The sequence below is a fragment of the Fusarium pseudograminearum genome, chromosome 3, assembly GCF_000303195.2.
Source record: "Fusarium pseudograminearum CS3096 chromosome 3, whole genome shotgun sequence".
NCBI lineage: Eukaryota > Fungi > Ascomycota > Sordariomycetes > Hypocreales > Nectriaceae > Fusarium > Fusarium pseudograminearum.
The window spans coordinates 5265245-5286691 of NC_031953.1; the positions used below are offsets into that span (position 1 = coordinate 5265245).

Below are 21447 nucleotides of genomic sequence, written 5' to 3' on the forward strand. Positions count from 1 at the left end.
GCCATCCAATGATGAAACACGACAGGCTGCGGTGGGTGTGAAACACGCGCCTAGGGGGGTGAGGCAGCCAATGGCAAGACAGAGTAGGCGCTGAGAGGTTTATTTTAGGAGTTTTGGTATTGAACAGCACGAGCTTTTTACGAAGGGAATGTATTTTTAAGGCAAGGTGGGCTGAGTGTTAAATTGATGGCAGTCATGGTTAAACGTGATGTAGTGGAAGTGACTAGATAAATGTCGGGTGGTGAACCCCAGCGAGCATTGGATGTTAGTGAAACACATTAGCAAGTTGTCAGAGGACTCTTTGTAAGAGCCGGGGTATGGTTGTCAAGGTTACATATGTCTTGTCTTGACATATCCATGTTTCGGGCATGTCATTGGAAGGTCCTCTTGCAGTGTTTCGTCTCAGAAGGGAGGGTATTGTTCATGCTATCGATGCATCTTTGTTTTCTGGTGAGGTGATGTTTGAGATGAGATTGAGTTTACAGATACTTCTGTGGTACTTGTTGGTGTACCTGAGTTACGTTAGAGAATCCAACCTCCAAACCCCTGTTCAAATGGGGGACTGCTGCAGAAAATGGAAGCTGGCCGTCCCGTCCGCCCCTAACAAACTCAAACAGTTGTACTTCACCCCACCATGTTCCCTCTACTTTCATGCCCTGGTCGCTAGTCCATATAAGTTAAGCTGTTAAGTTTGTTTATCCATAGGCGAATAACGTCGTAGACTTATATCAGCGGTACTAATATTTCAGGTTGTGGTATTAGAGTTCATCCGTTGCTGGAAACTCAATTACGTTTACTGCTATATGAGGCCTGCGCTGTCTTCCTTAGTGCCCCTCTATGGATATCCTGAAGATCATTAGCCCCCCATCTGGGTCTAGACTAGATCTAGGGTTTACTGCTGTATCCGCCGTAGATGGGAGGTACAGTATTGTTTCGTCTTGTGACCCAGGGTTCTTTCTCCCTTGGCGTTGAGATTCCCTACAAGGCTTCAAAATGAGCCAAGAGCAAGACAATTCAAGGGCAGGCTCTTATCTGGGATTAGGTTTGTGTTCAAGTCACTCGTTGTCTATTGCTACCTGATGGGTAAGCTTGGGTGGCACATGTAGTCGGCTGTTGGCAAGTAGTTGTTGGTTCTTAGCCGCCCAGCTATCTTGATCACATCAAAGTTAGCAGCCATCAGCCCAATTGATAGAAAATGAAGAGCATATGACTTTGTTGAAAAAAGACTCACCCACTAATGTATTGTGTTTCCCTTATTAGTTGCGTGCTGCTCTCGTTCTTGTCATGTTCCCGTCTTGTCTTGACCCATTCCGCCCTGTTTCATATCCAACCTGTCTTGTTTTAAAAAGACCTTTCCTTGTCCATTCTTCAACACTACACAAAGCCCAGGCCAGCTTTGGACTGGAGCTAGATCCCCGGAAGGTGAAGCCGCCTTGTCCTGTCTTGTGCTGTCCTTGGACAAAAAGAGTTGGATTCTCCATCACCAAAGACCGTGCTTGCTATATCCTTACCCATTCTTACCTATACTCACCGTCGTGACACCGAACCGACTGAAACTTGGGCCTCTACCAACTTACGCTAGCCTGCTTTTGCCCCGCGGACCATAGACTATTTGAATCAGCGACAACACGGCCCGAGCGGAACTCTTTGTTCCTACCTTACCTGTCTGGCTATACTATCTGCCTCTGCTTTCACTTAAGACCAAGCTTTATCTACCGTTTCTTTGACTTCGCTTGATTCAAGCGAACATCATTGACCCTTCTATTTTTTGTTGCCCTTTCTGCTAGTATATCTTAATACCTGGCCATTACCTCCCCTGCCACCTTCAGCCTCTCATCTCCCCAATCAACTATAAAGGCTCCTTCGTCCCCTCCATACTATTTGTACCTACAAAGAAAGTGGAGTTTTGGTAGTACCACTACCAGCTGCACCAGTACGGATACCAGTACCTACTACTACTTAACTCGACCCCTCCCCTCAAATCATCCTTAATCAGCGTCGGCTGCGTGCGAACAAAGGAGTCTAAGTCTTGGCTGGTTCCTCTTTGACTCTGTTCTATTCCAACAACTTCTCGACCGACCGAACGACCGATTGACTGCGCAATCCTTCCGCGCCTTCTGTCTTTACTTTTCGGTCGCACGCTCTCCGTTTTTTTCTGGCAACCTTTCCACCTTCTCCTCATCCTCATCACATCCACCACAGCGACCATGTCTCGAGCGAACCCCCCTAACGCTGCGGGGTCCCGCAAGATCTCCTTCAACGTGAGCGAGCAATATGATATCCAAGATGTGGTCGGTGAAGGCGCTTATGGTGTCGTCTGGTATGTTCTTGCTTATTGTTATGCCCATGCAATTCCCCAAATGCTGACACTTGTTCAGTTCCGCCATTCACAAGCCCTCGGGCCAAAAGGTCGCCATCAAAAAGATCACTCCTTTCGATCACTCCATGTTCTGTCTAAGAACTCTGCGAGAGATGAAGCTGCTGCGATACTTCAACCACGAGAACATCATTTCTATTCTCGACATTCAGAAGCCCCGAAGTTACGAGTCATTTCAGGAAGTCTATCTGATCCAGGTACGAAACACCACTGTTTTGCTGTAGCAAGATCAGCGAGCTAACAAACACTGCAGGAGCTGATGGAGACGGATATGCACCGTGTCATCCGCACACAGGATCTTTCCGACGACCACTGCCAGTACTTCATCTACCAGACCCTCCGAGCCCTCAAGGCCATGCACTCGGCCAACGTGCTGCACCGAGACTTGAAGCCCTCCAACCTCCTCCTCAACGCCAACTGTGATCTCAAGGTCTGCGATTTCGGTCTTGCGCGATCCGCTGCCTCTCAGGAGGACAACTCTGGTTTCATGACCGAATATGTCGCGACTCGATGGTACCGCGCGCCTGAGATCATGTTGACTTTCAAGGAGTACACCAAGGCCATCGATGTGTGGTCGGTCGGCTGTATCCTCGCTGAGATGCTCAGCGGCAAACCTCTTTTCCCCGGAAAGGATTGTAAGTGACCACTGATGCTTTGCGATACTGTTAGACCCATTTACTGACTGTTATGCTACTAGACCACCACCAGTTGACTCTTATTCTGGACGTGTTGGGTACACCCACCATGGAGGATTACTACGGAATCAAGTCGCGCCGTGCTCGAGAATACATCCGATCGCTCCCCTTCAAGAAGAAGGTTCCCTTCCGAACTCTATTCCCCAAGACATCGGATCTGGCCCTCGACCTGCTCGAGAAGCTCCTCGCATTCAACCCTGTTAAGCGCATTACTGTGGAGGAAGCTCTGAAGCACCCATACCTTGAGCCTTACCACGACCCCGAGGACGAGCCCACAGCGCCCCCGATCCCCGAGGAGTTCTTCGACTTTGACAAGCACAAAGACAACCTGAGCAAGGAGCAGCTGAAGCAGTTGATCTACCAGGAGATCATGAGGTAAATGTAGAGCCTCTGTAAAAGGACGGCCTGTGAATTCGGGGATATCAGATAGACCACAACACAAACCTATGGACATGCAAGCGAGCAAGCGCATACAGAATTACCAGTCGAGTTTGTTCTGCATATCATGTATCTGGCATGAGTCTTTTGGGTCAATCTTACTGATCGAGGTGGTTGAATGTAAGGAAACAGGATCGAGATATGAAATGGAGAGAAACTGAGATCCAGACGGGTGATAAAGATGATTTTATGAATTGCACATTGCAACCATTTCTTATTAGTTGTTATATCCCAAAAGAAATATTCATAATACGTGCTTGTTTGTATACTGTTTGCTTTTTGTGAATGACGGGGTACAAGTCATGTTAAGAGATACATGTCAGTCGGAGATGATAGTTGGTTGATAGTGCGGCAAACGCCACATATCTCCTGATGTTGCCATACATTCGCTTGGCTCATTCCTTTACTTGCCACCATTGGCCATTCATGTTCGCAACGTGACAGTCAAAGTCTTTCAGTGCTAACCATAGATCAAAGGTCTAGACCTAACCAAGGCCTCTGTGGTGATATGCTACTGGACAGAACAAGCTAGTGCTTGTTGATTGAGGCTCTAATCTGATGACGATCAGGAAGTTTGCCAGCGTGTACGCACAGGTGGCTGCGGCCAGTGGAAGAGACCAGACAGATCGAAGGGCTTATGAATCACCATGCAAGCGGCTGTAAGCGATCTTTGTTCAAAACTGACGCCGAACAGATATCCATTGTGCAGATTGCCACGATTGCTGCCTGAAAGTCGCCAAATTAATGCCATTGCATTTGGAGGCGTTGCAGTCAGTGCATTGAACTGTAACAATCAGGCTCTTTGATTATCCTAACGTCTTCCTTGTAGGCGTTGACCCCGCTATATCAAGCTCCACTAGCTCCCTACATCTCCAACCACGTGAAGCTGCGTCAGAGCCATTCCATGCACTTTAACATTCTACCCTCTTCAATGTCTCAGATCTAAGCACCATATAAAAACCGTTTGTGTTTTCTCCCTTTGAACCACTGCTCCAGTATTTATATTCAGCCCCTCTCCTCGTCGATTCACAGATCGACGGTTATCCTGTTTCTTTTATATATGTATATCTTTTTCACTTCCTAGTTCTTCTGTTCTGTATTACATACTGCGTAAAGCATTGGACCAAAGTACAAACCTAGGTTCTGTCACCGTTATGAGCTTTTCGGACCGCAACGACTCCCCCGAAACACCCGAATCCTCCGGCGCCGGTACGCCTGTTAACTCAAATCGCGCTTCTGCGTCGTACATTACCAATATGTGGACTGGTCTCATCCGCCGCTTTTCCAGTGAGGGCTCGTTCCCCAGCCAGGCCGACACCGCCTATGACGACAACTTCAACTATCACGACGGCAATGGCCACAACACAAAGGACGGCATAAACAGCGTCTTCTCTCCCGTGCGCCGAACAGCTAGTCCCATGCGTCCTCCACCACTGGATCCTCTTATTCTACACGGCTATCGCCACGGAACACCTTCCTCGGCCAAGTTGCTGAGCGCCGCGGTGGCGGAGGAAATTCGTACCATGGTTCCTGAGCGCTTGCGCATCGTCGACGACTGGAATCTCATTTATAGCCTCGAACAGGATGGCGCGAGCTTAGCGACGCTGTACCAGCGGTGTCGGCAATTTGAGGGCAAGCGAGCGGGTTTTGTCCTTGTTGTCAAGGATCTCGAAGGAGGGGTGCGTATAGAGTGAGATGACATGACGGTTTCGTTAACTAACATGATTAGGTCTTTGGCGCGTATCTTTCCGAGTATCCTCACCCTGCGCATACGTATTTTGGCAACGGCGAGTGCTTTCTTTGGCGAGCTTCAACTATTACACCTCTCCCACCGCCTCCATCGGCCGACACAACAAATCTTAACTCTCGAAACACAACGCTCGCTCCACCGCCACCTTCGTCAGAAACCAACACGCCCACACACTCCCGCCCACCGTCACCTACACCCAGCGAAGCGGTGCGGTTCAAAGCATTCCCATACAGCGGCCTAAACGACTTTTGCATTAACTGCGAAACAGGTTTTCTGAGCGTCGGGTCAGGCGGTGGACACTATGGACTCTGGCTAGACAACGGACTGGAAGTCGGACACAGCTCCAGGTGCGAGACGTACGGAAACGAGCCGCTGAGCGACGAAGGAACCAAATTCGGGGTCATTGGCGTAGAGCTTTGGGTTATGGGCGTATAATGATGACATTTTGGCTTCAGCTGTTTGCTCGGCGCTCGGTGTTATGAAATGGAATTGGCATAGCGGTTTTCAGTCTTCCCTCAGTCTGGCGGTATACGGCGAAGGGAAAGCAACATATGTATCGACAAAAGGCAGCGCCAATACTGGCGGGACAAGGCCTCCTGGGTATAAAAGATAGAAGTGAGAGAAACATATCCAACGGTGGATCTGCAGAAATGAATGATAAATGAATGATACCCGGAGCTGATACTCCCGACTCTTTATATCAACGCTGGCTTTTGCAACCTTAATATTATACATCCACTTAATACATGGTTCCGTTTTATTAAGATTGAGTTTCAACTCTGCCTCGTCTTGGACATAAACTCCTGTATGCCGTCCAATACGCCCTGTGGCGTGGGCGACTCGGCGCAAACGTCTGGCTCAAAGCCAAATGTCTGCAGATGATCTCTTGTGGTAGGTCCGATGGTCGCAATAAAAGTCTTACCGTCCCGCTTGTATCCTTTGTATACTTTGTTCGTCTCAGCATCCAAAATGCCCATGACCCGGAGCATGCTGTCGCATCCCGTAGGGGAAAATACCACGATCCAGCGGACCGGATCATCGCGCGTCTCGCCAAGAACCCGGCGCAGATCAACGGGGAAGCTCTCCATGACGCCCGTCCCGTAAACGACCGTCTCGTTAACTCGGATGCGCTCGGTGTCGGGCAGAGCACCGTCCTGTAGGGTCTTGGGGATGATGTCGCGGCGGGTCTCTCCGACTAGGAAAAGTAGTGGTGGGAGGGTAGGACGGGCTTGGTCACGGTACCATTCATAGTAGTGGGCGAGGATATAGGGAGCCAGAGCGGCACCGTTGCCCGTGTGGCTACCGAAGACTTGGAGCGGAGGGTCCTGAGGGACGGCAGCGAGGGCGCGTGTCGTGGCAGGACCGACGCTGTAGACAGGAACGTTTTGGAGGTGAGGCCATGATGTTGTTTCTGATGGGTCTGTGGTAGCGTCTGTCGCATGAGACACAACATTAGTCTTCGCTGTTCTTGTGGGACAGTAGTTAGGCATCATGACGCACCAGCTTTTCCGTCTTCAACAAGTTTCACGAATGCTTCAACTGCTCGTTGCGACGTAAAGATTAAGCCGCCATATTCATGATGTTTCTGGTTTCCAATGCGACGCTCACGAAGCAGCGCCGCTACTTCTTTCATACCATCGCCATGGAACTGATGCAATAGCACCGGGACGAACTGAGGCGCAAAGCCAGTTCCATTGGCGCTGGCTTCTGAGAAGAGGTCTTCATACGAATCACCGGGACTCGATCTCGTCTTGAGCAGAAGAATTGGTATTTTGGAGGCTTGCTCCGTAGCCGGATCGGTGGATGTCATGATGACTTCGGACTTTGAGTGAGGTTGCTGATTGTTCAAATATGAGCTTACGTGTGTTTGGCGACACTGTTCCCGAGGTATTTGGAGCGACAAGAATTGGTGGGTAGCTTCCAATAGAAGTTGGAAGAAAGATCATGAGATGGAAAGATCAGCGACTTTCGGAGACTCGGAAGGTGAGGGGCTCATGGGGAAAGTGGGCGCACACACAGCTTTATCGATAAAGGACCAGAAAACGGCAGTTGACTTCATGCGGTCATAGCAATTCACTTTAATTTCTAGACAGCAAATCAACATTTATGGCTATTACAAGACGAGATGTTCACTGCATTATACAACACTATAGATTCAAGAGATCCATTGAGTATCGTGCTTGCATCGTTGTGCGTGATCTTCCTCTTGCTGTTCAATCGATGGACTGCATGGTAAGATCATCTCGGCTGCCAAACTAGATGTATAGATGGAGATATCTTTCTGGTACAACTATTGCTGCTTCGATTAAACAAGATACGTATAGAAAGCTAACTGGTTCTATGACGCTCACCCTTTGTACCATGGTGTCCCAATTGCCCAGCGTATGTTTCTTCTCATGATAAACAAGCAATCCTTGCTTGATAACACGCGAACTAGAGAATCTCAATCTACCGTATATAAACACACCCGCTTTTGACTCCGTGTCTCCTCCATCACAGCACAGTCTATGCATAAGAATTCCCCATGTCGTGCTCCTGTAGTAAGTCGTTAGCAAGGGGAAACCCTCCACAGGTAACCGGAAAAGACTCACCTTGATATACTCCGGACCCTTTTCTTGGTATTCTTCCCTCGAAATCTTTGCCGTCTTCCAAGCAGGCGTTCCGACCCATCCTGCAGCACCCTTCCAAGCATCCAGAAGAGCGTCTTCGGCACGACGCACAGTCAAGGGTGAGTCGGCAGGAAGAAGGGAGCGTAGACCATCGCGAACGCGATCATCAAAGTTCTTGAAAAGAGTATTGCCACCTGTCAAGAAGACATCACGTAGGAAATCATCTCGGTTGGGAACATTGCCCAAACGTTGGTTGAGAATGTCACCCGCAATATCAACGATACCCGACTGGTCCACACCTGCGATGGATGGGCGGAAAACAACCTCGGGAACACGAATACGCTCAACGTTGAGGTGGATTTGATTAAGCTCGGCCTGCGAAGAGGGATCGAAGGGTCGGGGACCTCGTGCAAAAGCGTGCAGTAGAGATTTAGACCAGTCAGACTGGGCCTCGTGAGTATGCTCGTAATCAAAGTCGGGATCATAACGCAAAAGGTCTTCTTCTAGTGACTTTAGTGCAGAGTTGAGGTCCTCTTCCTCATGCTCATCGTCGCTGTTATCGCCCACGGCAATTTGACGATAGACACCCCAATCATCATCGTCTGCACCGAAGTTATCGTCATCACCACCACGTCTTCGCTTTTTAGTCGGGGCGTCTGAAGCCAAGTTGGCAATGCTCTTCATACGGATTTGTGAAGCAAGAGATTTTCGGTTGCCCAGGTCCTGCTTAAGACGCTCGCGTTCCTTCATCTTCTGCAGCGTCTCCGCTCGTCGTTGGCGTTTCTCTTCGAGCCAGTTCTCAAGATCATTCTCTCGTCTCTCGGTATCGGCACGCTCTTCTTCAACGACTCGCGCCTTTTCTGCCTCCTTCTCGGCCTTTGCGCGCGCGCGAGCCTCGTGATTTGACTTCAGTAATCGTTGCTGGCGCTTCTGTTTGATCTGAGCATCATCGAGCTGATCGTCGGGGATATCAAGAAGATCAAAATTGGGCTGTTCTTGTTCTTCCTCGGGGTCGCCACCGACGTCCTTTGTTCGAGCCTTCCTAACAGCCTTTTCCAAGTCTTTGATGATCTTCTCCAACTGGTTCTCATCCTTGATGTCGTTGCTGTCGAGCTGACGTCTGAGTTCCTTCTTTGTCACATCAGTGATGTTTTTCTGAAGATTCTTGTAGTACTCCAAATCCTGCTCCTTCTTCATGAGCTTCTCTAAACGCATCTTGGCCGCCTGTTGCTGTAGCCTTCGTCCACTTTCCTTCTTGCGCTCTGCAATCTTTGCTAGCTCTTCCTCGGTCTTTTGCTCGATCACGATTTCTGTGTAAGGGTATTGCATAACAATATCGCGATCTTCCAGACCCTTCCATTCAAGGTAGCTGGCAAGTTCATCGTCGTAGTCCTGAGATACATATCCATGATCGCGTAGCATGTGTTCTGCTTGTGAGACGTTGGTCTTACCAGTGAAAGCCGGGTATTTGAGTCGAAGCAGTTTTAGGAGATACTCGGCGTTGTGATAGCCTCCCCAGTTCAATCGCGTGGCTTGCCCAAGAAGGGCCTTGTTGTTGTATACAGGGATGACATGTGTCGATGTATACGATGACGAGACGACGAGACCAGTCTTGCCCTTGTTGTGTCTGTATGAGAAGAGTGAATCGATTCCGTAAGCCAGCGAAGGCGCGCCATAGCATTCGAAGATAATCTCGGTCATAGCTAGAAGGTTAGCCAATGCGTTGATGGTCAGGTCGGTTCACTCACATTTCCTTGAATATGGCAAATTGGCAACAGCCTCTGTCATGACAATGGGAACTTCAATGGCGCCATCTGCATCGTTCATGCCCAGCTTGAGAAAGATGTAATCCAGCACGTGCTCCATGACATCCCAGTTGCTGACAATTCCTGTTCCAGCTTCAAAAGCACTTCTGATATGGCCGCGCGCGGTTGTGTCGGCGTAACAGTCGGATCCGGCAAAAGAGAACGTCTTGCCCAGCTTTCGGTCGCGGTACTTAGCCATTATAGGCGGGATACTGAATCTCGGCTTCGACTCGAATGACCAGCCGGCGCGCACGGTGGAGGATCCTGCAGAATAACTGTTAATCCATAGTTGTCGCAAGCCCCTTGCGCTGCGCTCCAGACTTACCATTGTCAATAACGATGGCTGAGCTTTCGGAGTGCTTCAGCGCGCGTTCTCTTCCATCCTTTGATGGCTCTATATAGTTCTCGAAGCGCGTCTCCTTCACAGGAAAGATCTGGGCGGGAGGATATGTCTTTTGTTCGGGCGCCTTGATGGCGAACTCATCGATGGCCGAGGGAGCCATGGTTGCGTGGAGGATGGTATGATGAAGATTAGGTGTGAGAGTAAAAAATCATGGCGGGAGAGAGAAAAAAAAAGGAAGAAAAAAGTCAAGTCGGTGACTGGCTTTAGTGGCCAATTGTTATCGGCGCAAGTTGCTTGAGCTTGGCTGTTGGAAGGTCGAGAATATACTGTATGAGGCTACAAGGCTGATCAAGGGCCGTGACATACAACAACAGGTATCCACTTTCGCAATACAACAAGACATAAAACAGCCTTTACGAAGAAGATTCACTTGTCACTGGCTTCATGTTCGCACATACCTTATCAAATGATAACCAAGTGCAAAATAAGTGGTTACAATTAACCAAGCTGCGACAGTAGTTATAACTCAGTACGATGTGGAAATCAAGAGGTTTTGCGGTCAAGCAACGATCGACGTTGTCAAAACGCATGTGAGAGTTGACTATAATAATCTGGATGTATTCATTCAGGCCTTGCTTCATAGGTATGGAAGCAAGCGGCAAGTCATCAATTCGTAGTAAATCATGCGCCTAACAGATACAGAAGAACTCCAATCACATTCCCTCGTATAAAGTGTTCAGCTCGGGGGTTTCAAGTTGTCCGTAGCTATCAAATATTAGCATCAAGCTGCAAACCATCCAACATTAAACTTACCTTCTAGGTGGAACAAAACATTCGATTGGTAGTTCTTGAACATTTGAGCTACCAGTTCGACATTCATATTCTGAATGTTGATATCCTAATTCAACTTATGAGTTTGCCATCTAAAATGATCAGGATAGTCCACAAACCTGGAGACTCTTATTCATTACCATGACAGCCTCGTTAAGTTTCTCCTACACGTTGTTAGTATCTTTAGGTGTCTGGCTTCACTTCGACAGAACATACAACATTGGTAATAATACGTGAAAGCAATAGATTCTGCTGGTGCTCGTGAGGGCTTTCCTATATACAAGTTAGACAGAGTGACATAAGAATTTACTGCGATTTCCCATAGAAGCCCTACCATTTCGGCTGTTTGATAATATTCTCTTTTGTCAATATGGTGAATAAGACAAGGTGTAGTGGAGTCCTCCCTCTGTTTACTTTATGCCCACTTGGGCTGTTGAAGCATTCCCCTAAAGTGTCGGGAACGCGGTGAAGCGCGGCAGAATGCACTACAACGCGATAAGCTCATAGCTTGCGACACTAGGTGCTACACTCTATAATATCGACATTCTATCACAACCCAAACACATAAAGTAATAACAACGTCAAATTTGACCCCGGAAAGACAAACGATGGCCGCTCCGACCGAAGCGCAGATCGCCCATCAACAGCTTATAGAGAAGCTCGACATTCACTCCATCCATAAGAACTTCCGTAGTCCATCATGGAAGCCCAACCAGCGCAGAAACAAGAACTTGAAGGCCATTGTTGGTGATGCTTCCCGAAGAGAAGCGTCAGCTCTAGGCACACCGATGGACGCGAGCGGTATCGTCACCCCGGCCGACAACGATGGACTCTCAACCAGCGGTACCAGCACACCAGCCACCGAGAGCGGCAAGGAGCCCCCGAATCTTGCGCAAGCATCGCGAAGTCTGTCCAAGCTCGTTCTTGAGAAGAGCCTCAAGCCAGGTGGCCCTTCGGCGCCCACTGCCACATACACAAACATCGAGTCCGCGCCATCACTCGCGCACAGCAAGCACTACTGTGACGTGACCGGACTACCGGCGCCGTATCTCGATCCCAAGACACGGCTACGCTACCACAACAGGGAGGTGTTTGGCCTCATCAGAACGCTGCCCCAGAGCGCTACCGAGCAGATTCTGGAGGCTCGTGGCGCCCATACAGTTCTCAAATGAGTGCAGACATTGAGCAGGATATACCCATTTAATGAATCGACGAAAGGAAAAATACATCAAGAAAACAGATGAGACGGCTTTGCTCTCGAGTGATTATGTACGGAGTTACAAGGCATACACATTGAACGGAAATACAACTTAATATGCGAGAAGAAATGTCCGACCAACAAAGTCAAGCCCCAACTATGCACCCTTGGCCTTTCGATCAAGGGATGGCAATTGACGCTCCGGCTTAATCGTGATCATGTTAAGCTTTGTTCTCTGCCTAAGTCGACAGACTACCGAGAACGTATGGGGAAGAAACGCATCTCAGTTGCCAGGGCGAAGAACGCCGCTGGCCGTCGCGGCAGGGACAGTGATATGTCCAGATAGATAGATATGTGTGTAGCAATAGAATGAACCAAACATGAATGATGTTTGCTCTATGTGTGGTATTTCTTTGACAAGATTAAACGACACGTCGATGAGAAACGGTATGCTCTCAACTCTGTGTAGCACTCAAAATTGGAATGCTTCAGAGTGGAAAATCACTGATTGGAAATTTGTTCTGCAGCTCGAAAGTGAGATGAAGAGTGATGCGAGTCTTTTAAAGTCGGTACCGCAGCAGAATTTGAAGACAGTCCCACGCCCGCCCACTTTGGCCAGATAGCCAATGAGGCACGCGACAGCTTCTGGACTCCAAGACATCCCCTAAGCCCTCTTTGGCACAGCCCTGTTAATCGCCGTTTACAACATGCAAACCCCTGGAACGTGTCCTGTCCTCGAAGGGAGCTGGTGACGAAAAAAGGCAACGTTCGAGTAATTTGGCCTTTGTCATTTCTCCTTGCACCCGATCTCACCCTTATCCATTGAGCTTCTACAGTTTGTACATTTTCCATCGGCAAGCTTAGCAACAGCAGATTTTGTCCAATACACACCCTACCTATCTATACAGCTATCAACCCGCCAAGATGTCGATGTGGTTGACAGATACCCAAAGTATGTGCGCTTAGCTTAACCCCCTGCATTGAGTTGTGATAAATCCATGGTGAAGCTATACTTGGATAGATGCGATACCCGTTATGTACGGAAGCTGACTATACTCGATAGAAATTGGAGTTGTCTTTTGCTCCGGCGGTATGTACAGGCGCGGCGCATCATGAACTATGGAAACTGATAGCTTCGCAGGAGGCTTCTTCCTGATAGGAGGTGTTATGCTTTTCTTTGATCGATCTATGTAAATACTCGCTCGCACTCTTTTGTTTACGGGATTTGCTAACTTTCTTTTCAGGCTTGCCATGGGAAACGTATGACGACCTCCACAACTTTCATCCCACCGAACGAGCGATTGCTAACACGACCGTCGAACGAATAGATTCTCTTCCTTATTGGCCTGACGATCATTATTGGGCCTCAAAAGACTCTTCTCTTCTTTGCTCGGAAACAGAAAGCAAAGGGCACGGCGGCGTTCTTCCTAGGGTTGATACTCATCTTCATGAAGTGGACCTTTATCGGGTTCCTCGTGGAAGCGTACGGTATAGTCGTTTTGTTTGGAGATTTCCTAGGGACGATCGCCGGCTTCGCGCGAGGTTTGCCTGTTGTGGGACCCTATATCGGAATGATTGTCGACAGAATAGGTCTTGGAAGACGAAACGCCGAGCTCCCTGTTTAGTTTATCGAGGTATAGAGTCCCAGCAGAAACCTGATAGTCCAAGCTATACGAACAAGGGGCTGTATTACGTGTACAAGACTCAAGGGCTGCATGCCGTGGATGGAAGCGAGAGACGGAGTTTAGAGGACCATACAGGCTTGGAACAGGCGTTAACGACATGAAGAATTATCACGACACTTTGATGGACGAAAGCAATGTACATCATGAGGCGAGAAAGGCGCAGAATGGATACAGGCAGCGGTTTGTAATGGAAAGTCAATATGGATGACGTCTAAATATCTTTTTCACTTTCGCTCAAATCTAATAAGAGACGGGATCTGGAGGGCACTGGGACTGCCCAGATGCAGAATCATGCAGTAGAAACAAACTCTGTTGACCGATCTCTGGCCGGGAAAATGTCCTCCAAGTACACACATACACGCAAGCTCGAAGCTCAATCCCAGTGTTCTAAAAACAAAGGCGCTCCTCTTGGCATAAGCTCGTTACAGCTGCGTTGACTATCCGGTCTACGGACATACAGCGTTTTTTATGACGCTTCTCACAGATAATTCCGCCCAAAAACCTTTCTTCGCCTTGCCTTACACACTAACGAATATCTAGTAGTTCGACTTGATGAGGTAGTCGGCAAGACCCTCGACGGTGGAGGTGGCGTTACCGGCGATCTGGGCCTCGCCGTGGTGGCCGACGACGATGGCCTGGGTGGTCTTTGCGACAGCGACGCCGGAACGACCCTATTGTTGACATGTCAGTGAGGTGTGCCAGGGAACAGAAAGATGATGTTATGGATATCGTACCGATCGAGCGTAGATACTTCGGCCGTCAGCTCGGGCCATGACATATCGCTCACCGGCGATGTAGAGACCTTCGGCAAAAGCCTTGTCCTTGGCCTTGTCGTCACCGCTAACAATGGCAGAGATGGCCTTCATCTCCTCAGGCTTAAGCTATAGTGGGGTCGCAAGTCAGTCAGGAACGTTCTCTGATCATCGACGCAGGGGTCGTCCTTCGCTTCGGCGAGTTGTGTCGGTGAGAAGGGATTTTGCTCTATGTACCTGGAGGTCGGGAGAGGCAGCCCAGGCGCTGTCTCCAGCGGCGCTGATGATGGCGCCCTTGTCGATGTGACCGGTGCCAACAAGGCTGTTGTGAAGATATTGTCAGCATTCGCTCGGTATTCGCGCCGACGGCAGGGCCATAAGGCTTGCTCCTAGCTGTGGTTGGGAAATGTTGGGGAAAGTACCTTGAGTCGATGTATGCTATATCATGTTAGCTATATTTCTTATCCGTTCATCCGGATTTCGAGTTGAGTTTGAGGCAGAGAATTATTTTGAGGCGGTGATGAGTAACAGCAAGACCAACCGTGCATGGAGGGGCGGATGAGGAGGAGGGGTATGGGAAAATCAGGGACGTGAGGGCGGTCATAGAATGCAGAGGGAATAAGAGATATAGTACTGACCTTGCCACGACATGATTGATGGTGTGTTAGGTGAGGGTATAGGAGCGAGTTTGTTAAGAGTCTGAGTCTGAGTCTGAAAGGTTGCAAAAGTTTAGATCTAGGTCGGGGGAGGTATAAAGGTAGGTGAGGTTTGTTTTGGCGGGGGAGGTTGTCAACTGCTTTGAGTGTTGTTCCCCCCGCCGTCGGTCTGATGTGGTGATTCTTTTGGAGCTTTGCCCCTCCAGGCTCCCATCAGTCCCCGCCAAAAATGTTGTCGAGCTCCGATGCTGTCCAATGAGTATCGGATACTTTAGTCGGTGACAAGTCGTTAGTGGTGGGACCTTGTACCCTATACTTCGCCAACGGTTTTCAGATGTGTCGGTCGGCGACATGATCAACAGCTCCCATGTCACGCTTTTTTTTGTTTGTATTTTTTTGTCCTTTCTGTGTTTTCATTTCGGTGTTGGACTGTGTCCTTCCTTGGTGACGGTTATTTCAGACCTACATAATTCGTTGATACAACTAAGTAGTTGCAAATTGAGGCTCAACTGAAGATCTGCCCAATCTACAAGTGCCAACAAAGCAATTGCTGGGTATTTGTGTCCGGTACTAGACCTAGGTAGTTATTAAAGCTAGCATGTAGTTACCTCAGTAACTTGGGTCGATTCGACGTCACTTGGAACGGGTTTTAAGGTGCCTGGTCAACTCACTCACTCCGTTGGCGTTGGAGTTGCGGGAACTCACGCGGCCCGCTTGTGTGGACGGCAACATCCGCCAAGAATCGTCAACGAATGGTCGATCGTGTCTTGGGAGGTGAGTTGTGATTGCTTCTAATTTTGGTTCTTACGGAACCGAGCTTGTCAAAGAAGACAACTTATTTGCGACCACTTAATATAGTCATGTGCCTGGATAAGCGGACTAGATCTCCAGAGGTAGTTGGTAATATCCCACCCAGACTGCATGCGGTGAAGAAGCATAGACCCTGAGTGGTCACTCTATCAGTTTGCGATCTTCATCTCGATCGTACGGTTTGTTACAATTATTTACAAGCTCAAATCCTATAAGATGTATGAAACCAGGGTGTTCCGCTTAGTCAAGAACGACAAATAACATATCCAAAACACGGTTCAGACCTCTCTGCAACGTCTACCAAATCTTCCAAAGCATTCCACCTGCATGCACTTAACATTTGGATGACATCTTCGACAAACCTGAAGGCAGGTGGAGCCTCGGGCCTTTATGGCGACTATACTCAGCGGAAATATGTAGTAATCGTAACAGGCGTCTATACCGTAATAGAGGAACGGTGGCATGTTGTATCTCTGACGGATATACATTGTAGACTCACCGGATATGTGGTATATATCTAACGCGGATATTAATATAACCGTCCACGCGGGAGTATCCCGTTTGAACATGCACGCCATTTCACGGATATCATGATGGCCAAGACTTGTGTCTGCATTGGAGACCAGCGCCATATATGATTTTAGGTTCTTACAAAGTTTCCGATAGAAAGCCACCTGGAGCTGAAAGAGCAGGCGACGTCTTCTGGCCGAGGCGCAAGGCTTGACCGGTATTGCTTATTGACAGCACTTTGCTTTTGTAAACACCAACGGACTGAACGGGTCCGCAGCAAAACTCTCGGGGAGATATTCAAGCCATAGAGCCACATCAATCCTTGACGTTTCAACTCTTAAGATCTTTATTAAGAGCAATAGCATTGCCGATAACATCGGGGGTGGGGGCCCGGATATTGCCCGTAGTGAATTAGCAATTATGTATTCGGGTCTCTCCTGGGTTCGTTCTAGTGTATATTCTAGTCTTTGTGTCGGCTACGAGTGCCATGAAACCACGAATGCGACTCTAGAGAGACATCAAAGGAGACATATGTACAGGTAAGGAGAGTGAAAGAAAGCTTCAAGGTTGCACGGTGTGTGAGCCCAGCTGCTTCTTTGGCCCGTGCCGGTAGGTGCTACAAAATGGAAATTAGCAATCTGAGACGAAGTGATAGTGGCCCTAGCCATGATGTGAAACATCGAGTTGAACGGGCAAAGGCAGGCCCCCTGAGGGTTCTGATGATTGTCGAAATTCGCTCTCTTTACAGAGTATCATTGGCAATGCTTTCGTCGTTGGTTTGAGTAAAGTGATGCAACTAGGCCGTGTACAGAGTACGTTGCTACTCCGGAATTCCCGATTAGGCGACTGTATCCCGAGTTCATGACTGAGCTCGCTAAGGGGACGTCAGAGTCCAGCCCTAAATTGTATGGGCTGGTCGGATGTAAATGAGCTGAAGCTTTCAAATGAGATGAAGGACATCAAACAAGACACTTGCAGGTACGCATCGGACAATGATCCGTGCCCACCACCTGAGAAGTTCCAGAAGACAGAACGCCACTGAAGTCTTTCCGCAATTTGTGGCTTTAGAATCCTGATTTGGACACTTGCATCCAAGTTGCTTATGCAATGGAGAGGTTGCTTGCAGATTGCGCTGTGCCTGCAGCAGTTGTCTGAAATGCGGGTGTTTCATACAAGGCTGTGACAGGGTGGGTATGTTTTAATGTGCTGCTCCTCTAATTTCGACAGACCATCCAGCCCAAACCTAATACATGAGCTGTCCTGGACGTGCTGGACGTACAATACTACGCTTCAAAAGCATCATGCAAGTGTTGTCTAGGGAATATACGGCACAGTAAAATGAGGTCAAGCAGCTGCATGCAAGTAATACGACAGTGAGAGAGACCCTGTACTCAGCCTACCAGCCTGCCAGCGTACTATGTAGGCAATTAGGAAAGAGTGCAATTGAGGTAATTAGAGGCAGGGATGGTTTAGTGACAGCTGACCGCGATTCAAGACGAAGGATCATGTACATGAATTGGGTCTTGCTTGGTTTGGTTGTCGCAGAGAGAGAACTGACTGCCAAGGTTGGCTGCAAGTCCGGGATCAGCGTTGACCGTTGCAGTGTGTGTGTGTACTCATCGAAAATATCCCAGCAAATGGCGACAGATTGCCGCGTTGGCCGATTGGTATGAGACATTGTTCTGCATCGAACATTAGAACGGCGGCTATAGGGAAGAACTAACCGCAACGTGCTATAGGTCGGCGGCTTAACTATGTATAATTCTCAGCCCAATCCAATTGCGGGCGTCAAATCTCGACTAAACAACAACCGCTCATGCCACAGCCGGCTTCTTCCTAAGCATTGATCTAATGAATCTAAATAAACCTCAAGGGTTTATATTGTATTGGATAGGGTTACTCACTGACACACGACCCAAACTCCACTAATCGACTCTTCTCAACGGGTCAACAGGGGACACCCCAGTCAGACCTTGTTTGGCCCTAGCCTTAGACTGCTGATTGCTCGCTCATCGATGGATCATGGGCCGGGTTGTGTTAAAGATTTCTGACTTGACTTCCAGGAACCAAACTCGTCCGTTCCGTTAATCTCAAACATGCGACCAATGCAAGTGCACCTTTAGCCTGTTTCCCAGGACCAAGGCTGGGGGTCCTTGAGATGAGTCGGCTCCAGAGTCCAGAGTCTGCCCTTTGGCTGGTTGAGAAGCCGATTCATGGTGCTTCTCTTGTGCCAATCCGGGGATAGGCTCTTGAGCATGGAAATTGCCTCTTGCGCTTATTCCATTTCACCCCTGCAGCTGCATCGTCATCTTGGCTACAATTCCCTCTTGGTTGCCGGTCTTTTATCCCCATTCGTCTCGATTCTCATCAACCGCTCGATACTATAGGCTCCTCATGAAAGGCGGGGTGGTCCCTGTGAGACGAGGGTCGCCTCCCGTTCAAAGCATCCATCCGTCACTCGAATGGGCTTCTTTTTAAAAGAGGACCCTGGTCCCTGAGAACTTGCTTGATAGCTTGGTCTTTGGTGAACCATATTCTGTGTCAGACCCTGTTCGATACAGGGGACCATCTGTCAAAACGAAGACTCTTTCATGCTCTATAAGCCAAGCAAACATCTCCCACACGCTCCGCCGTGCTCTCATCTGTTACACGTTCCTTCAGCTTGATGTCAATCTATCCTGAACAGTCGGCCCATCAGCATAGAGAGACCCCCCTCGCATAATTGCGAGACCACATATCTTCAGTCATGCCTAATGCTACAAATCTCTCGAGAGCTGCCACTGTGTCAGCGGCCTCCAGTTCCCAACGACAGTTACTACAGCGCAGAGGCAGCTTCAACGTCGATCGTTCAGAGAGCAAGTCCTTCTCTAATCATTCCTTTGACAACAAGCGAGTTTCCAGAGACGACCTTGCTCTCGTCCTAAAAAGTTCAAGAAAGGGCAACGTAACGGCGTTTCATATTCCCATCCATGGCCGACTTCCATCTCCAGACCTTAGCCCGCGCACTTCATCACTATCAACAACGACTCTAGTGCGAACCTCAACCCCGGATTCTGAGGGAGACACTGGAGAGGTTGGAGTAATCGCCGTCGGCATGGCTATAGGAAGTCCATCACACATGGGAAACTCAGTGCCGGCACCTTGGAACCCGCAGAACAGGGCTATGAATGCAGCTGTTGATACACCAGAATCTATACAAGAACCCGAACCCAAGCCCGTGTCAGAGCCTGCTGAGGAAAGCGATCATAAGCATCGCAAGTGGGGTATATTCCGATCAAAGTCAAAGCGAGGGACGAGGCCGGAGAAGCCTCAGCGGTCTTTGACAGATAACAACGCGTCCACCACATCATTAACTTCCTCCGGATTGCCATCATCAACCTTTGGAGAACCAAGTTCACGAAGGCCACCAAAGCACAAACCCATCGTCATCCGATCCAACACTGAGCCCGCTATTTCCCAGCCAGCACAGGTAATCGAAGAATCACCACTGCCTACGCAAACACCGAGCCAGGCCACTTTCTCGCCGTCAAAACTTGGAAAAGAGAAGATTACTCCCGAAGTCAAGGGAACAAAGGAGGCAAAGTCAAAAGAGCCTGGATCTGGAGGGATGGGTCGCAAGATGTCGTTGAGGGCCTTTCGAGGCGACTCGAGCAAAAAGAGGGCGCCAAGGGTAGTCGTACCGCCCTCCTCACCCCCGCCGATGCCTGCGATCCCTCGGTCACTACTTGACGTCCAAATCCCTGATGTTAAGATGGACCGTTATAGCGTCATGTTCAACAGTGTATTGCAGCCTCAGCAAGGATCAGCTTCCTCACTGCTTGCACGGCGACAAGCGAATCTAGATAATCTCAAGATGGTCAAGGATGCCATCACCGAAAACCGAGATATTCGTCGTCCACGAAGGGCAACCTCACCGCAGCCCTCGCCGAACTTCGTTCCTACTGGAGATCAGATGAAGCCACTGCCTTCCCCTCGCTTCCGTGCCAACACATCTCCTGCCCCGTACGACTCAGCTAGTTTTGTACAGACGCCAGAGATCTTGACCCATGAAGCCAAGGCCAAGGTAGTTACACTCTCACGCACAGAAACGCAGCATGACAAGTTTGCTTCACAGGCTGCACACTACCAGCCGGTGCTAGTCTCCAAGTTCAACAGACGTCCCAGTGGCGCGGCTACAGAAAGGATCAGCCTTGTCCCCAAAATACACCCTTCGCCCCCTAGGGCAGTCATCTCACCCGAAGCGTTCTCCAAACAGAACTCCCCTTACACGCCTGGCTCTGGAGCGGTGCCCGTGTCCCCAGAGCACACAGATGATGAAAAGGATGCTCATGCTGCCAAAGGGAGAAACACATCTCCTTCTCAGGCGTCGTGGCAAATGGCCTCACCTCCAGCTTCGGTTACATCATCTACCGCAGAGGCTTCAAGGCGATTCTCACCCTCCTCATCTTTGTCGTCGCCCAAGAAGAAGAGTTCCGAAACTGACGCCCAGGAAGCTCTGCGAAATGCTGTTGAGATCTCTATTGCTCGCCAAATCAGCGTTTCTCAACAGCAGCGCAAGATGTTGCATCCTCTAAAGAGTAACCCAAGTGTCAGGCACAGGCGCAATGGCAGCCCTGCTACATCTGGGCCTGGCTATATCCCTATTGAGGAGGGCGAACGCCTCGCTGAGACCAGGTCTTCTACCCCTGTCCTGGTAAACCCGCGAGAATTGACACACTCTCCCGATGCATACCAGACGCATCGTAAGAGCGAGATGGTTATTCTCGAGGAATCTTAATTCATTGTTCCATCATTGGAACTCACTATCACTATTTCATATCACCCTTTTCTCTACTTTCCTTAACACGAGTTTATACAATACTCATTTGGATCTTGCTTTGCTCTGGTAGCAATTGCCACAGCAGTCTCAACTGGTTTGGGCTGGTTGTTACATTTTACCCCTGAGACAGCCTCTTCCTCCATATACACTATTTCATTTGTATAAACAG

General features: G+C 49.1%; 8 protein-coding genes across 8 annotated transcripts; 4 read left to right on the forward strand and 4 right to left on the reverse strand.

The window, feature by feature from the left end:
- Positions 1–4664: 4664 nt before the first annotated feature.
- Positions 4665–5695, forward strand: FPSE_05830 (uncharacterized protein; the record flags this gene model as incomplete). Its single annotated transcript, XM_009258948.1, has 2 exons — positions 4665–5189; positions 5240–5695. The coding sequence occupies 2 exons, from the start codon at positions 4665–4667 to the stop codon at positions 5693–5695; spliced, it is 981 nt and encodes a 326-aa protein (XP_009257223.1).
- Positions 5696–6033: 338 nt separating this feature from the next.
- On the reverse strand, positions 6034–7070 carry FPSE_05831 (uncharacterized protein; the record flags this gene model as incomplete). The annotated part of the gene is made up of 2 exons (XM_009258949.1): positions 6034–6692; positions 6761–7070. 2 exons carry the CDS (start codon positions 7068–7070, stop codon positions 6034–6036), a joined length of 969 nt encoding a protein of 322 aa, XP_009257224.1.
- Positions 7071–7765: 695 nt separating this feature from the next.
- On the reverse strand, positions 7766–10177 carry FPSE_05832 (uncharacterized protein; the record flags this gene model as incomplete). Its single annotated transcript, XM_009258950.1, has 4 exons — positions 7766–7795; positions 7852–9572; positions 9618–9938; positions 10000–10177. 4 exons carry the CDS (start codon positions 10175–10177, stop codon positions 7766–7768), a joined length of 2250 nt encoding a protein of 749 aa, XP_009257225.1.
- A 576-nt stretch (positions 10178–10753) lies between these two features.
- FPSE_05833 (uncharacterized protein) lies at positions 10754–11185 on the reverse strand (the record flags this gene model as incomplete). The annotated part of the gene is made up of 5 exons (XM_009258951.1): positions 10754–10782; positions 10831–10915; positions 10968–11012; positions 11065–11121; positions 11159–11185. The coding sequence occupies 5 exons, from the start codon at positions 11183–11185 to the stop codon at positions 10754–10756; spliced, it is 243 nt and encodes an 80-aa protein (XP_009257226.1).
- A 271-nt stretch (positions 11186–11456) lies between these two features.
- Positions 11457–12020, forward strand: FPSE_05834 (uncharacterized protein; the record flags this gene model as incomplete). The annotated part of the gene is made up of 1 exon (XM_009258952.1): positions 11457–12020. The coding sequence occupies one exon, from the start codon at positions 11457–11459 to the stop codon at positions 12018–12020; it is 564 nt and encodes a 187-aa protein (XP_009257227.1).
- Positions 12021–12970: 950 nt separating this feature from the next.
- On the forward strand, positions 12971–13671 carry FPSE_05835 (uncharacterized protein; the record flags this gene model as incomplete). The annotated part of the gene is made up of 5 exons (XM_009258953.1): positions 12971–12998; positions 13110–13136; positions 13188–13236; positions 13291–13306; positions 13375–13671. 5 exons carry the CDS (start codon positions 12971–12973, stop codon positions 13669–13671), a joined length of 417 nt encoding a protein of 138 aa, XP_009257228.1.
- A 596-nt stretch (positions 13672–14267) lies between these two features.
- Positions 14268–15134, reverse strand: FPSE_05836 (uncharacterized protein; the record flags this gene model as incomplete). The annotated part of the gene is made up of 5 exons (XM_009258954.1): positions 14268–14402; positions 14466–14612; positions 14721–14805; positions 14906–14921; positions 15122–15134. 5 exons carry the CDS (start codon positions 15132–15134, stop codon positions 14268–14270), a joined length of 396 nt encoding a protein of 131 aa, XP_009257229.1.
- A 4071-nt stretch (positions 15135–19205) lies between these two features.
- On the forward strand, positions 19206–21236 carry FPSE_05837 (uncharacterized protein; the record flags this gene model as incomplete). Its single annotated transcript, XM_009258955.1, has 1 exon — positions 19206–21236. One exon carries the CDS (start codon positions 19206–19208, stop codon positions 21234–21236), a length of 2031 nt encoding a protein of 676 aa, XP_009257230.1.
- Positions 21237–21447: the final 211 nt, after the last annotated feature.